Source organism: Coenobita brevimanus, chromosome 79, assembly GCF_032717465.1.
Source record: "Coenobita brevimanus isolate Jiangsu-jjx chromosome 79, ASM3271746v2, whole genome shotgun sequence".
NCBI lineage: Eukaryota > Metazoa > Arthropoda > Malacostraca > Decapoda > Coenobitidae > Coenobita > Coenobita brevimanus.
This window is the reverse complement of record NC_137032.1, coordinates 29,530,780-29,548,077: the sequence shown is the minus strand read 5'-3', so window position 1 is coordinate 29,548,077 and position 17,298 is coordinate 29,530,780. Positions and strand designations below refer to the sequence as shown.

Below are 17,298 nucleotides of genomic sequence, written 5' to 3'. Positions count from 1 at the left end.
GTATATTGTGACTGTCTTGTGTGAGTTCGTGAGCACAGGGTATGGGCCTTCATATGGGGTTTGGAGTGGTGATGTGCATTGACCCCTTCTCGCAAAGACCTGTTTGGAGTCTGGTAGTGAGTGCGGGATGAACGTCATCTGGTGCTGGCGAGAACAAGGAGGGACTGGTCATAGTGCCTGCATTGCCTGCTGGAGCTCTGGGAGGAAAACCAGGGCCGGCGTGCCTAGTTATGGGGTGAACTGCCCTGGTTGCCTCAAGTCTTCCCCATATGTTTGCTCCGCCCTGGAATTCCCTCTGTCCTCCTTCTTCGTGACCCTCAAGTTTAGGAGGAGGATTGTCAGCACGGCCACCCAATTCACTGGGTGGGGAAGTACCCTCAGTGCTTCCTTCAGGCGACAATGGCAGTGCTCAGTCATCCCGTTTGCCTGAGGGTGATATGCAGAGGTTCTGTGGCGTTTAGCACCCAGGAAGTCCATTAGGTCCTGCCAGGCCCGAGATTCGAATTGGGGGCCTTGGTCTGTGATGATGATCTGTGGGGTGCCTAAATGATCGACCCAGGATGTCAGGAAGTGATATGCCACACGATCAGTCATAGTGTCCAGCATGGGCGTGGCCTCGACCCACCTCGTCACTCTATCTGTACACATTAAGATATAGCGGTTTCCCCTAGATTCAGGGAGGGGGCCGAGGATGTCAGTGTGGACCATGTGGAAATGTTGAGTTGGTGTGGGCAGCGGTTGAAGTGGAGTCTTCGTGTGGCAATGCACTTTTGCTGACTGACAAGCCAAGCATGCTCAGACCCAGTTGGTGGTGTCATGCCTAATCCCTGGCCATACCACTCACCGGCTAAGTAAGCTGTGCATGCTGCGAATGCCTGGGTGCGCCATCTCGTGGTGATGACTAAAGACTTGCTTTTGGAATCGTTGGGGAATATAGGGCCGTGCTGTCCCGCAGGATATGTCACACCAGAGTTTCTTGTGTGTGCCGGTGACATCAAACTGTTGCAGTTGAAGTGAGGTCGTGGACTGCAGCAATTCTTGGAGTTCTTGATTGTCCTCCTGCTCCCGGGCCAAGGCTGCATGGTCAAGTGGGGATAGTCTCCGGCTGACAGCCGAAACTCAATGGGACAGGGAAAGTGTTGTGGCTTTGGGTGTGCTGATCCTGAGGAGGCATTTGGTGTGTGTGGCGGGAGACACTACTGGGACGGTCTCCCGCCATATGCATTTCCCGTGAATACGCAGGGTGGTGTGTATCGTCTGGCTTCCATGCCAAAGCGCTTGTGGTATGTACACAACACAAAATCATCCCTTGCTGTTTGGGGATTAGCATGACGACCACGGTTTACTGAGGGGACACTGATAGAACACTGAGGGGCTGGGGAATGATTTGCAACACTGGAGGTCTGAGTGGTAAAGCCACTTATTTGACTTTCCAGCTTGTCTCTTATATTTGTTAAATTTGTTAACAAGGTACACAGCTCTGACAGGGAACCGTTTTTGTTAGCTACACTGTTCACTGACACCACTGTTTCAGTGGGGGTAGCACTGGGGGCTATGACAGGGGAAAGAGAGGAGTGTGCATGTACTGGGTGGTTGGCATAATGCTTTTGAGTGTCATATAGAATGTCCGCCCTCTCGATGAACTCAGCAAGGGACTTGCCAAGGGCCAGGGATGCTAGGTGGAGTTGTGGAGTCGGCAGTCTGGTGGCATGAGCTGGAGGAGTCAGTGCCGGAGGAGGTCATCTGATAGGGTCGCCCCAGCTGCCGTGAGAGTGGCTTGAATGTGGGCAAGGAGGGCCGAGGGACACTGCTGTTGGGAGCGAATTGCATCCAGCTCCATTAGCAGTGGCTGCTTTGATTTGCCCAGGGCCAACAGCAACCTCTCCTTCAGGGTTTTATACGTTTGCCCTGTAGGTGGTTTCAGGAGTACGTCCAGTACAGGGGCAGCTACTTGAGTTGGAAGAGTGTGGACAACTGCTCTGAATTTGTCATAATCACTGGTATCTGCAGGCCTTGCGGCATCAACTTGTGTAAACCACGTGTTAATATCGTACGTGAATGGAGGAAGGGATAGACGGAAGTGTGGTAAGGTCTCCATGTTCTTTATACACTCTGGGAAGTCACCACTGTGGCATTGTAATGGGGTCACCACTATAGCATTTTAGTTATGGGGAATATTTCACTAGGGGCTACACCAAGGCAAAGGGAAAGGATAGATAAACACAAATGTGCTGGGAAGAAACAGACAGGGGGAGTGATTACTGACTTGGAACAATACAGAGTTACTGCATGATTTCAAAATAGTACAAGGTCATTACATTACAGCATGTGTGGATTAATTACATAGATAAAATATGAGTAATGAATTTAGTAAGAAGTGGAAGTGCTGGGCTGATGTGTTTATGTGTATCATATATGTAAAGTTGTACCACGTGGCCAAATTTTACCAGAAGAGACAGAGAGTAAAACAGGTAGTAACCAGGGGGAAGCTGGGAGTGGAAAAAAGGCCGGAGCTAGGTCGCCTGCTCGGTTTTAAGTCCCCTAATGAGGTGGGAGGAGCACCGGTAAGCCTAGGTCGCCTGGATATTCAAATTTGATTGGTTTTGGCACCACTACAGGTGAGGAGGGAAGAGAAATTGAATTCTATTGGTAGTGGCACCAATAGCGATGCTGATTCCGAGAACAAGGTGTGGAAAAAGCCATGAGGGAAGGAAACCACATGTGTAGGTGAAATGAGGAAAAAACCACGAGGAAAGGAACCCTGTGTGTAGATGAAATGCAAATAGTACAATATTTTGTGGTGTAATATGTGCCACACGATGAGTAGCACTTGTCTATACTTCTTTTATTCCTTCTTTGAGGCTGACATATCTACCTTGCTTGTTGCCTCTGCTTGGTCTAAAAGTATCGGTACACCTTCCGTGTCAAACAATCATGACGCCACAAACGATGGATTCTGGAAAATGCCGATCGATCTTAGTGTACTTTAATAACCCTTCCTTCATAATCGCATGCTAGTGATAGTTTCATCCTTGTGTGAAAGTTCACAAAAGTCAATGGGTTTGATCCGGCTTGACTGTTAGTCTATCTGTCTGTTTGTTAGCAAGATTATGGAAAAACTATTGGAAGGCGTTTGCAAATTGAATTGAGGACCATCAGAAGAACATGTGATTAATTTGGGTGACGAAAAAGGCAATAGGTCAAGGTCAACTCAAATTTTTACTTCAGTTTTGAAACACTTGGTGCAAGGGTTGAGGGATAAGAAAAGGTGAAGTGAGTCTGCTTTCGGAACAGTTAATTAGAGGTATAGGTCATCAGGGCAAGGTCAAAGGTTTGACCATTTAAGTCAAATTTCATTCATTCATTCATTGCCAGACGCCATGTATCCCAAATGGGGTGGACAAGGGCTTAGAGTTAACTGTTTTACAGGGAGGGGCACTAATCCTCCACCAACCCCACTTGACACGTAGGGATGCCAACAGCATCTGGTGTTCCCAGGCGGTCACCCATCCAAGTACTAACCAGACCCAACGTTGCTTAACTTCGCTGATCGGATGGGAAGCGGTGTATTTAAGTCAAATACTTTTGATTATTATTGTGTCAAACTTGGAGGGTGATTAGATAAGGATGATGCTGTAATATTTGCTGGACAATACGTCAAAGCTTAGTGTCATAGGGTAAGGTCAATCGAATGAATGATGTTATTCGCACATGAGAACAATCTGTCACATGGTAAGGGCACAGCGCACGACCAAATAGTCGTTCTGAAGGCTATTCTGCACGATCGCAGGCATGTGCCGTCTCAGAGCACGCTGTTCATCAACTTCGAAGCATGGTGACAAATCATGCAATAAAGAGCATAGCTTAAGTTTGCCTACCAACCCTTTAAGGGTGGTTGATTGAACATAATTAAAATATTGCGGCGCAACTGCCAGGGTCATATGCCGCCCTTGAAGGGTGGATGACCACTCAATGTGTGAACGGGCCTTTAGACCGACTGCAGGGCGAGGATATTGCACGCTCTGAGTGCTTCTTTTTGACAGTAAATATTATTAATAAATTTACATTCATATGAACATACGGTATGTTACTGCTCTTTGGCCATTCCAAGTTCTATAGATCACTTCGATGCATTTTTATTGAGTATATAATTGGTCTAAGAAACAATTATTTTGTCAGTTTCGTTTGAAAATGATTGACAACAACCCAGACATTACGAAAATTTCATCTCGACTACAGTGTGGCTGAGATGTCTCTAGTTTCTCGCGATGTATTCACCAGCCTTAGAAAGATAATTTTGTCTTGGTCTGTGCTATACATGATTTACTTCGCCACTGTACACTTGGTTTAGTTTTTTTGTGACATATTGAGTGTTCTGCTTTAATTATCTGTTTTATCGTACCTATATTTCATCCTTTGTACTTTTTTACCTATTATCATTGATCGCTGTACCTGTGGAACTTATCTGCTGTGTATCAGAGTGAACAGCAGCTACCGAGATTGTAGTCCATAAAGTCAGATGAGATGCACCTTATTAAATACAATTAATGGTCTACACCGGAAAGACAAATCAGACAGCAACAACAAGACTGACGGACTGGGAGAGCACAGAATATAACAAACAGGTAGGCAGGGCAGGACTATAACTTGGGACTAAATCGTAATGTCTGGTCAGGTACATATGTTAACCTATCATTCCACTGCAATTACTTTACATTTAGGATTTGTCCCACACTTTCCTCACTGGCACATCATAACACAGAGAACAATGCATAGGCAGAGATATATACCAAACCTCTGTCGGCTTAGTAATATTCTCCTTTTCAGTCCAATGACGTAATTAAAATTTTTACTTTGTCATTTAGCTATCTTGCTTAATTTTTAGTACTTGTATTTCTTGCTTAACACTGGTTCGTTTGGCAGAGTAGATCCTTCGACCGCAGGTAAGTAACTACTCTTGGGCCATAACGGGTATAGGACAATAAATCTAAGAAACATCTGCATACTCAGCTCTGTCTGAAGAATAATTACAACTATCGAATCACAATGAAACCCCTTCTCTACTAGTGCCATCTCTACTAGTGCGTGTTAAAGATATTTTTTGTGTGTGTTTTTCTACTAAGTACTTGAGGCTTTAGGTAGATACTTGTGTCTCAGTCTGTATATACACGCTGCAGGGATACGCTGGTAAACAGTGCATACCGGTAATCCCTTCCGAGGGAAGGTGCAAGGAAATGAGGTTTTTCCCCGTGGGTGGACGCTGCATGTTCACCTGGAGTGCGCAGCGCAAGCTCGCGTAGGCTTCTCGTCAGGGCCACTTCTGGCAGTAAGAGGGTTAAATGGATGCTGTGTCTAACTCCTCCAATTAGAAACTTCCTCAGAGCTGAAGAAGACTATATCGTACTAGCAATGATGGAATAATGTACATGAAATGTACACCAAACCGACTTCAAACCGACTCTCGTCATTACACACACACACACACACACACACACACACACACACACACACACACACACACACACATACACACAATATACACCAGTCAAATGAGTGTGAAGGAGATGAAGTCTTAGTATCAATGCCTATCGACTGCACGAGGGTCATTAAGGCAGACAGTATTTTCGCTAAGTCTCAGTCCTTTCCTGGAACACAACCCCCAATGCTCGATGTTGCGTCCAGGTCCTCAACTATAATTCTGAGTCAACGGGGACAAGGAGGAAACAAACTGACCAAGACACTGTTTGAACTCGAGTTCTTCCGTTTCCGAGCTGGGCGTGCTAACCAAAGCGCCTCCTGCTAGCAGAGGATTGTGATGTCGACCCGTGGTGTGAGGGAGCGAGAGAAAAAGGAGAGGTACAGTAGGAGAAACTTGAAGGAAGGGAAGAGAAGAGAGTTAAAGAAGCGAGAGAGGAGAGGAGAGGTGATGAAAAGAAGAACTGAGAGGAGGAATGAAGGGAGGGAGAAAGGAAAGGAGAGGAGGGAAGAAAGAGACAATAGAGGAAGTGAATAAGGGAGTAGGGAAAGAAACCAGGGAAGGAAAGAGGAAGGTCTAGAAGAAAGAAGAGAGAGAGGAGGATTCCTAGGGAAGGGAGAAGGGAGAGGAGGGATGGGAGGAGGAGAAGAGAGAATGGGTGAAGAGAGAGAGGGAATGTTGGAGAGGGAATGGAAGAGACAAGGGAGCGAGAGAGGAAGGTTATGAAGAAAGAAACTAGGGAGCGAGATAGACAGGGAGAGGCAGGGGAGAGGAATATGAGTGGAGATGTGAGAAAAGAAAGAAAGGAGAGGAGAAAGGGGAGGGGAGGAAGAAAGGAGAGGAGGAGAGGAAGGAATGAGGCAAACGAAGGAGAAAGGGAGTTAGCGAACAGAGAAATAGTGAGAGAGAGGAGGAGGGCTAAGACTGAAGGAAAGGAGAGGAAAGGAGAGGTGGGGGAAGGATAGGAGAGGAGGGATGAGTTTAGGGAGAGAGGATAAGGAGGGAGGAAAGAGACAAAGAAGGAAGAGATGAAGAGAGAAAAGAAAGAAACCAGAGAGGAAGCAAGAAGAGAAGTAGAGGAGAAGGAGACTATGGGTATAAAAGCTTTGACTAACTTTCAACCTGTCACGTAAGCCAGATCTGCTGGTAACTTGGCTCAAGTTTGTTGTGTCGTGATATCTCTGAGTTTCAGTTGTTGTTGCAACATGTTTGTTTGTGCACTGAACTGTATATATGTGATGTCATTTTGTCAGCGTACCGTATCATTGTGTAAAAGTATGAAAAGTGTTTCAGTGGTCTTAATTCTCTGCCACCAGCAGCAATGAACAGTGAGAATTGTGTGTGTGTGTGTGTGTGTGTGTGTGTGTGTGTGTGTGTGTGTGTGTGTGTGTGTGTGTGTGTGTGTGTGTGTGTGTGTGTGTGTGTGTGTGTGTGTGTGTTTTGTTGACTCACGAGTGTATTGGACTAATCTTACTTTGCCCAGTGTGATGATTCATGACCAAGAAATTTTAAAACGACCCAAAGATTAAAGCCAATGCAATCACAACTCTGTATGAGGGACTTTGTTCTCTGTAAACAACTGTTGGTGAGCCAGACAACATCGGATAATATGCAGGGTTACATAGTGAGTCGCGGCACACTGACAAGCTCCAACAATGCTTTATAATCAAGTAACTTCTCCAAGAAGCTAGATCTAATGAGAGGACCCACTCTTGATTATGCATCAGCTAGCGTGCGTCTAAGGTGATCAATCTTATCACTGTCTGCTGTAAGTCCTTTGTTTGTGACTGCAGACTGGATATCACCAATGAAATAGTAAACACTAATGGCAGGATTCACTTCGTGAATTTAGTGCATTATACATCTTCCAGGATGATTATCTGAGGTGCAGGAGGTGTTAGTAAACTGAGTTGCCATAGATACAGAAGCAGAAAGAGAAGTGGTGTTAAGAGCAGTTATTCCTGCTACCGCTTTAACACAAGTGTTGGGAGTGGTAGGAGAGGATAATGAAGGTGAGTGTCTATCAGAAGGTAAATAAGAATGTGCGAAGTTTTGGGGGTAGGGTCTGAAAAATTTACATAGGAAGAATTAGAAGAAGCAACAGAGACAGATGTTTGTGACTTAGCTGATTGAATGATATCCAGGAAGTAAGTTTTTCCGTTTCTTAAACGAGTAAGGTTATACTGTGGGTGCTCAGTCTCGGCGGAAGCTGACTTTATTTTCATCCCCGGATAAATACGTATCATTTTCAGGTAAATTTGACATCCTAATGTAAGGAAATGCCACGAGGAAAAAGAAAAGAATAGGTACAACGAAAATATTAGGTGAATACGAGTGAAAATAAAAATTTCTTACCAAAAATAATTTACTATGCAGAATAACAATTAACATGAAGTGTTGCCAAGGCACAACAAACCCGTCCCCGGCAGTCATTTTAGTGCTGACATAAACACAACAGGATTAATCAAGGATGTCACGTATCAAATGTGGAGTAAATCGGGTGAAAATTGACGATTTTATGGCCATTTGAGATTTTAGGGCCTAGTCAACTAACATTGCCCCCCCTACCGCTAACTGGGGATGACCCCCCTGATGTAATAAGGTATGTTATAGGATGTGTATTTGAAAAATTCACCTTTAAGTTTTGGTTTCATGTCGATATGAAAAATTTGAAAGGAGTTGTGGTGAAAAACGATTTTTACCCTTCCCCAACCTTTTTTTTTTTTTTTTTTGTCCCTACAGCTTGGACCTTGGCCCAGTTTGGCCCAAAATTTAATCAGGCGATCAGAAGATCATAGCCGGTCTTCGCTGTAATTTTAGTCAAACTCCCATAAGCAGTTTTCTCGTATAGTTCTTTACAGAGAGGCAGAAAGAAAATCAAAAAGACAAACCTAGTGAAAACATTACCCGTCCCCTACCCCCTCCGGAGCTGGGACGGTTAACAAACGGGGGTATTTATACACGAAATATTTACAAGTGAAGTATTTATATGAATGGATGAGGTAAAGAAAGAAAATCGTGAGTAAAGAGATGATCTAGGAAAGTTGTTCTAATAAAAGCGATTAAATCGTGTAAAAAAAAATAATGATAAAAGAATGTATAAAGATTAATGGTGTGGATATAAAGGTATAAGCTTTTCACAGAATGGTTCTAATTCACCACCTAATTATACTGCACATGATGAAATCTGTTGTGAATACTGAGGCAGGTTGCTGGGGGAATTCATCTGCTGGCTGGCTCAGACATGACATTGCAGTCTCATCGACAGCTAGTTTGAGGTGGGGTGAGAGAGGGCGAGTTGCAGGTTACCGGGTCACTGGGGGTTGAAACAATCAACACGCCGACAGCAGAATCCTGGTTGGCAGGTAGGATGGCAGACAGACCTTGTATTAAATGGCAGACAGGCTTGGTTGGAGATGGCAGACAGCTTTAGTATTAAACGTCAGACAAGCTTTGTAGCATATGGCACACTGCTTAGGTATTAAACGGCAGACAGGTTTGGTAGCAGATGGCAGAAAGCTTCAGTATGAAACGGCAGACAGGCTGATGAGAAGGCATGTTCTTGACCTTGCTGCCACCAACATATTGTATGGGCGTCCACCTGATTATTGATGTTGAAGTTGTAAGTTTTTAGGTATACCATCAGGATCTCAGGTTATTATAAAGCTCCCGCAATAACTGGCTACTTTAATGGAAGAGGCCCGTCCTATACTCTGGGAGTCAAGTTGATCCCTGTCTCTCCTAATTTCGTTGGAAGAAAAGTAAAGGGACATATACTTTCCCAATGCCATCATGTTACACTGAGTTCAGAAATTCTCTGATCTGGTCACATAAAACAGTCTTCTCAGCGTTCTTTTCCTTGGTCAGCATTTTTGCGATTGGAAACTGTTAGCACTAGTCAGTCCAAGCAAGTGGCTAGATCATGAAAACAGCAGAAAGCATTGGACTACACTCCTGTTCTCTTACTGTGCATATTGCAGTGTCACCACCCTCTCACCACCATCCACATCGACCCAGCCCGACACTTCGCCCTGACACTTCGCAGGTGTGTGGAAAAGTGTAACATATGTATAGTGTAAAGTAGTCCAAAAAAAGAAAAAAAAAAAAGAAAAAAGTGGTATAAAGAAATAAGGAAAATTTCAGTGTAGAAATAAATATTCACAAAAGGAAAGATTGAACATTATTTATTAGTGAAGTAAGACTAGAAAAACATATCCATAACCTACAGAAGATATGGAGTTACAATATGGTACTGAATATAAATGTTATGACCAAAAGTGTAGAGTGGTGTTGAATTATCTGATATAATGTTGGAGCGAAAAGTAGACGTGATCTTTTGGGCCAAGTACTGTACAGTGGTTTTCTATCGTGTTATGATAATACAGTGCAATATGTGTGCAAAATTGTTTTGTGTGAGAGTAAACTTGTATTACTTGTGTGCAGTTCCTGCAATGCAGTTAGGACATTAACCAAGTAGGACAATTTATACTGTAATGAAAAGTGTTGGTATAATAAAACGAGCTCAGGTAACAGCAAAGGTGACCTTACAAGTACAAATAAATGTAACAATAACCAACAAGTTAAATATTTGTGATCAGCCTGTGGTCAAGTAAGAAATTAACTAAGTATGGTCTTTGGGAAATAAAGAAATCTACATGTGTGGGAAACGATAATGACGTCAGGGATAAGTAAAGTGATCATATGCAACACAGAAAGAGTACTTGCAGGGAAGAAAAAGTGATCTTTCATTGCAAGTAATGTGGAGTAAATCTTGAAATTTCTTAACTCTTTTTGCCACATGTACAAGAGGTGATGATTCATTCATGCAGCAGTGGCAGGCCAAATGAGGCAAGGGGGAGTGTGATCGAGTGCAAACGGCAAATACCCATCTGGGCAAGGCAGGCTGGTGGCTTATCAACCACAGCCACTGACTCGGCAGCTTGTATGGACGCAGCATTGCATGACCCCCTAAATAGCCTCAGTTCATCACCTTCCCATAATGCCTCCACCCAGAAACCCTGGGACATGTAAGATGGAAAGAAGAAGGACTTTTGAGCATTATGGTCCTTAACCCCTAAATGCCGGCTGACATGTTTTTCTGTCACGATTTTGGGCGCAGAGCAACGCCGGTTGACGTGTATACCCGCCAAAAATCTCCCCTCAACCCTTTGAACTTTATCCTTACTCATTGACGGGACCACCTGGAGACGTGGGGATACCTTCATTTGAAGGAGGAAGAGTTGTGGAGCTTATGTATCTTTAATATTTTCTTTAACTATTCTAGTTTGGCAGATATTAAGGTTTGAAGTATGGGTATTTTGTTCCATCATGGATATCCCCTGTAGGGAGGAGCATGCAACATCAGAAAACCCCCGGCATGTAGGGGTTAATTAAATGTTCTAGGTGCTGTGATTAAGGAGCTACGACTGATTGAAAACAGGCTACTTTAAAAAGAATTCTTACGAAAGGGGCTCAGGTCATTAAACCACCAAGCTTTAAATGTTAAATATTCCAGTCCATGTTTTATGTACCTATTAACATGTAATAGGCGCACACACTGAAAGTGTGGAACGTGTTTGAGCGAGCGAGAGAGCCAGTCAAGCAGTGCTGAATATTCCCTCTTGTGGCCCATCATCTTCCTCTGATTTCCTGACCTAAAATACTAAGAACTTATCAGATTACACCAAAAATATTCCCTCACACTTCCTTAAAAAAAGGCATAAGAAATTATGATTCACATATAGTCCGCGCTCTTCAATAGTGTATGCTTAACTGTTTATGCATATTGATGTGTGTACTTACATGTATCACATGTACTGTTCATGCATGTGTTTGTGTATTATGCTTACATGGGAGAAATTATGATTCACAAATAGCCCGTGCTCATTATTACTGTATTCCTATGCTACTTTATGTGTGTTCTTACGTGTATCAAGAATATTATACCGATGTGTTTTATTATCACATGTGTTATTGTCATATGTATTATCATATGTGTCATATGTGTTATGTGTGCAGCCAGATTGTGTCCCCCCCCGCAATAGGGGGGGACACAATCTGGCTGCACTATGGGGTGGTATTACTACTCTGTGGCTAGGTTGTATTAGGAAGAATACTGCCACTGTATTCCCTGTGTGTTGTAAAAGGCGACTAAAAGGGGCGGGGACCCCCTCCTCTGTTTTTTAGTTCCTAAAAAGAGACAGGCCAGAGAAAGGGATGGGGGATTGAGTTATCCCCGTACCCTAAAGATTGGGTCTATGAATGTTTGTGGATGTAGTACGATTGAGGCTATAAGGGAGGAGATTGAGAGAATGTTTGTGAGAAGAAAATTGGATGTGTTAGCTTTGAGTGAAACGAAGATGAAAGGGAAGGGTGAGTCTATGTTTGGAAGTGTGAATGGAAGATTGTCAGGTGTTGATAGAGGAAGGGCAAGAGATGGTGTGGCCTTGTTAGTGAGTCCGGAAGTACAGCAGTGTGTGATTGAATGGAAGGAGGTGTCATCGAGACTGATATGGGTGAAAGTGAAATTTGAACATGAGTTGTGGGTGTTTGTGAGTGCATATGGGCCTGGTTGTGAAAGGGATGAAGAAGAGAGGGAGTCTTTCTGGAATGATGTTGATGAGTGTTTGCAGAGTTTTGGAGCGAATGTGAATGTGGTAATGATGGGAGATCTGAATGCTAGAGTGGGAAATGTAGCAGTTGAAGGTGTAGTTGGTATGCATGGTGTGCCTGGAAGAAATGAAAATGGGGAACGAATGATAGGGATGTGTGTTCAGCGAGAGATGGTGATTGGAAATACGCTGTTTGAGAAGAAAGATATTTATAAGTATACATGGGTGAGACAGGAGGGTGGAATAGTTGTGGATAGAGCATTGATGGACTATGTGGTTGTGTCTAGGAATGTAATAGAAAGATTGTTGGATGTGAGAGTTCTGAGAGGGGAGGGTGGAGGTATGTCTGACCACTAGCTGGTGGAGGGAAAGTTAAGAGTAGGTAAGAGATGGGTGAGAGCTAGGAGGGTTAGGTGTGGCAGGGAGGTTTTGAATGTGATTGAGTTGGATAAAAGACAGAAAATGATAGAATATCAGGAGAAATTGAAAGATAACTGGAACGTAATGAAAGATCAGGAAAATGGTAGTGTGGAGGAGGAATGGCAGTTGTTTAAGAGTGCTGTGGTGAGGCATGCAGAAGTGGTGTGTGGTGTGAGATGTGTGGGTGGTGGTGTAAGAAAAGGAAGTGAATGGAGGTACAAGGAAGTAAGTATGGTTGTGGCTGAGAAAAGACGTGCATATGAAGTGTGGCTGCAGAGGAAGGATGAGGTATCATATGAGAGGTATAAGGAAAAGAAGAATAGGGCGAGAAGGGCTGTGCGGGTTGCTAAAGTGGCAGCAGATGAGAGGTGGGGTAGGCGACTTACAGAGAATTTTCAACAGAATAAGAAAATGTTTTGGAAGGAGGTGAAAAGGGTGCGAAAGGGAGAGTCTGGGAAGGAAGAACGAGTAAAAGCAGAGGATGGAAGGATGTTAATTGAGATGGATGCAGTAAGGAAGAGATGGGCAGCGTATTTTGAAAGATTGTTAAATGTAGAGGAGGAAAGGGTGGCTGAGATTGTGGCGGATGGAAGAGTGCAAGGAATAAATGTGTTGGGAGAGTTGAATGATTCTTTGATCACGAAGGAGAAAGTGGAGAAGGCAGTAAAGGAGATGAAAACAGGGAAAGCTGCAGGTATGGATGGGTGTGCTGTGGAATGCCTGAAGGGTGGTGGAGTGACTATTGTTGACTGGTTAGTAAGACTGTTGAATGTGTGCTTTGTGAAAGGTATGGTGCCAATTGACTGGGCAAGTGCTTGTGTGGTCCCATTGTATAAAGGAAAGGGTGATAAGTATGAATGTACTAGCTTTAGGGGTATAAGTCTGCTGAGTGTTGTAGGTAAGATATATGGTAGAGTGTTAATTATGAGAGTTAGAGAGGGTACTGAAGGAGTGATTGGTGATGAGCAGTGTGGCTTTAGGAGAGGGAGGGAATGCATGGATCAGATGTTCGCTGTGAGACAAGTGTGTGAAAAGTATTTAGCGAAAGGCAAGGATGTGTTTTGGGCATTCATGGATTTAGAGAAAGCGTATGATAGAATTGATAGGGAGGCTTTATGGACTGTTTTAAGATTGTAAAGACTTGATAGTAGGCTACTAAAAGGGGTGAAAAGTTTTTATGTATATAGTAGAGCATGTGTAAGAGTGGGAAATGCTGTGAGTGATTGGTTTCCCATAAGAGTAGGACTGTGACAGGGATGTGTGATGTCGCCTTGGTTGTTTAATATTTATATGGATGGTGTTGTAAGGGAGGTGAATGCAAGAGTTTTAGGTGGAGATCTGAGTCTGGTGAACGTTGATGGTGGAAAGTGGAATCTGAAGCAGCTACTGTTTGCAGATGATACTGTGCTGGTGGCTGATTCAGAAGAGAGATTGAGACAGTCGGTAAAGGAGTTTGGAAGGGTGTGTGATAGGAGGAAATTGAAAGTAAATGAGAATAAGAGTAAAGTCATGAAGTGTACGAGGTTGGTAGATGGTAGGAGGATGAATATAGTTCTGAATGGTGAGTTGCTTGAGGAGGTAGAGTGTTTTAAATATTTAGGGTCACATGTTGCTGTGGATGGAAGAATAGATGCAGAAGTGAAGTTTAGAATGAATGAAGTAGGTGAGGTACTGGGAGGAAAGATAAAAGTGCTCAAATGTCATTCACTTAGAATGGATGTAAAGAGAAGGCTGTATGAGGGTGTTGTGGTACCGACTGCATTATATGGGGCTGAAACATGGAATATGGGTGTAGCAGAGTGGAAAAGTTTGAATGTAATGGTGATGAGGTGTCTGAGGAGTATGTGTGGAGTGACGCTTATGGATCGAGTGCAAAATGATGAAGTGCGAATGAGAACTGGAGTTGTTCTTGAGATGGTTGGTAGAGTGGAGCAGAGGGTGTTGCGATGGTTTGGGTATATGGAGAGAATGGATAATGAGCGATTGGTGAAAAAGATAACTAGATCTGATGTGAGAGGTGTAAGGCTGAGAGCAAGACTGCGAATAGGATGGATAGACAGTGTGAAGAGAGCGCTGGATGTGAGAGGGATGTCTGTTGAGCAAGGAAGAGTGGCTGTGCGTGACAGAAATAAATGGAGAGAAATTGTGAATGAATAAATGTTGACGCAGCCCTGAGGGGATATTCTCCCGCATTTGGTCTGATTAGCTAGTCAGGTCAGGTGCGGGTAAGGGGATGGGTCTATTATGAAGTGGCAGAGGTAAACCAGCTCTGCTGTCGGGCCCTGCTGTGGATGTCACTGATTGTACTGCGCAGTTGACCCTTGTGCGGTGTGGTGTGGTGAGGATCTGTCCCTTCTCCCCCTTGGGGCTAAGATGCGAATGAATGTGTTTGAATGGATGAGTAAATGGGGAGTGTGCCGTCCTGTCTCGGGTACCTCCCTTTGCTTGGGGGAAGCAGCCTAGGTATATAGATAGATTGACTATTACGTGCATTATGCGTAATCTCCTTACGTGTGTATTACGTGTATTATTCTTTGGTGTGTTCTTACGTGTATTATGTGTTATCTTCTTCCGTGTATTCTATAATGTATGTGTATTCTTACGTGCAGTAGTTGTATTATTCATTAGTCAACCTTCTTCGAATTTTGCAAGCTCATTTTTAATATATTATTAATCTTATCGGCAACATAAAGCTTGTATTGTTTACTAGCAATGTTATCATTACCGAAATATCTGTAACATATCGCAGGAACACTTTGAACAAGACCAGTTTGGAAATAAACGTGCAGGTGGTAAGAGGAAGCTTAAGTGGAATGCAGGACCGACCGTTTTCTCTCACCGTAGTATTCCCAAGCGTAGAAAATCTCCTATTAAGCAAAGCCGTACGGAGAAACACGGGAAATATGATGACTGGTCCGATCATATATGCTGTAACATACAACACAACGATAACGTCTCGAGTGCTAGTAAGTTTTCTAGTTTCACTTCAGCATCACGAGACATGAACATTATTCATCCAAAGAACTTAAATCAAAGAGAGTGTACTGAGATGGTATGGTCACGTGGAGAGAATGGATAACAACTGAGTGGTGAAAAAGGTATATCTGAGCGAATTTAAGGAGGGAGGCGAGGTAGGCCAGGAGAAAATGGAGAAATATGGTGAATGTGTGTGTGTGAGGAATAGACGTTTGGAAGTCGGTAAGGCTAGGAAATGAACAGAGATCGAGCTGGCTGGTTAATATTGTGAGGACAAGTGCATGATCAGGGATTTGACACCCCTTTGTAACGTGGCAACGTCCTGATTGACTCAATCCGATACGTTTATGTGATGCTACAGAACGTGGTGAAAGTTTTTGGCGTATCCGATAGAGCCAGGATTCTGGGGGCTAGAACGACGAGTGAATGGAAGCTGGCGTATTAGACTGGGCAAATCTGGGCTGTCTGAACATTACAACTCCTCACCCTACCCTAGGGTGGGAAAGGAGGTCCGGATGATGATGATGATGATGATGATGATGAAATATCTTGATCCACCAATCAACTTTTCTACTTATTTAATTTGAAAATCAACAATTGTTCCCCACAATTTTCATTCCTATTTTCTTTGTCTATTCATGTTAGCGAAAGCTGAAGACTGTGTCCCCGAGTGTGCTGTAGGGGAAGATGACAACGTTCAAGATGAAGGGTCAAGATCAGTTACAAGTAAGAATACGGACGCAGAACTAAAAATCGAACTTCGGAAGGTGAGCAGACAAAACTGAAGATTGCTTAAGGCAAAAGTAAAGCATGTAGGAAGGATTTCAAGACTATATAGACCAGATCAGTTTTAACAGTTAACATGAGGGGGGTTCAGTGGTCATCACACAGTGAAAAAAGCCCTTCAGTTGCGATTTACATGTGGTACGTCAGGTTATAAAGTACTTTTGAAGCAACAATTCCCATTACCCTCAGAAAGAACATTGCAAAGAAGGCTGCAAAACATTCAATTTGATCCTGGGGTTCTTGCAAATGTTTTTGGTATGCTTGAAATGAAGATGAAGGATATGATTGACAGGGAGAAGATTTGTTGCCTTATATATACTCGGCGAGTAGTCATTCACGGGAGGTGTTGAGTATGATGCAAATAGCGAAAATTTACTAGGTAATGTCACATTACCACAACACTCTGGAAGTGCTGACTATGCCCTTGTATTCATGTAAGGAGGAGTGACAACATGGTGCATGCAGACAGCAGCATACCATTTCACAAACAGACTGATGGTAAAGTCTTCAAGAACAACATTCTAGACATCATCTATTGTGCTGCAGACATAGGCCTTCATGTTGAAGCAGTTACTTGTGACATGAGTGCTTGCGACGTGGAGGAGTTTCGGTGTGTCATTTGGCAGGTACTGTCCGACTGTGAACAAAATACTTCATCCAGAAGCTCCCAGTAAATAGCTGTACTTTTTGGCTGATGTTCCACATGTATTCAAGAATATCGAATTAGCAATTATTAGGGGAAACATTTTCACCCTTTCTAACAGAACTGTGGAAGAGCACCAGCTGAAATCCAGTGTTGTTAGTGTTGAACCACTGAAAGATATTGGTAGGCTTCAGGAAGATCTAGACTTGAAAATAGCAAACAGGCCAACAATGGTATCATTAATACCAAATCAGTTTGATAATATGAAAGTGTCATTTCCTACACGAGTATTGAGTTATGATGTCAGTTGTGGTCTGAAGTACTTAGTCATTTAAGAGGGGAGGAAGGACGAATATCTGACTACAGCATGGCCAATAGAAGTACTA

General features: G+C 43.3%; 1 protein-coding gene and 1 pseudogene across 1 annotated transcript; both read right to left on the bottom strand.

Moving 5' to 3' along the window:
- Positions 1-228: 228 nt before the first annotated feature.
- LOC145409068 (uncharacterized) lies at positions 229-594 on the bottom strand. Its single transcript, XM_080279617.1, has one exon. It carries the CDS (start codon positions 592-594, stop codon positions 229-231), a length of 366 nt encoding a protein of 121 aa, XP_080135743.1.
- Positions 595-3,473: 2,879 nt separating this feature from the next.
- On the bottom strand, positions 3,474-3,590 carry LOC145409166 (5S ribosomal RNA; annotated as a pseudogene).
- Between the last annotated feature and the right edge of the window lie 13,708 nt (positions 3,591-17,298).

Bases quoted from the DNA above. Each gene is read 5' to 3' on its own strand.
- LOC145409068 (XM_080279617.1), bottom strand. From the start codon at position 594: ATGACTGATCGTGTGGCATATCACTTCCTGACATCCTGGGTCGATCAT.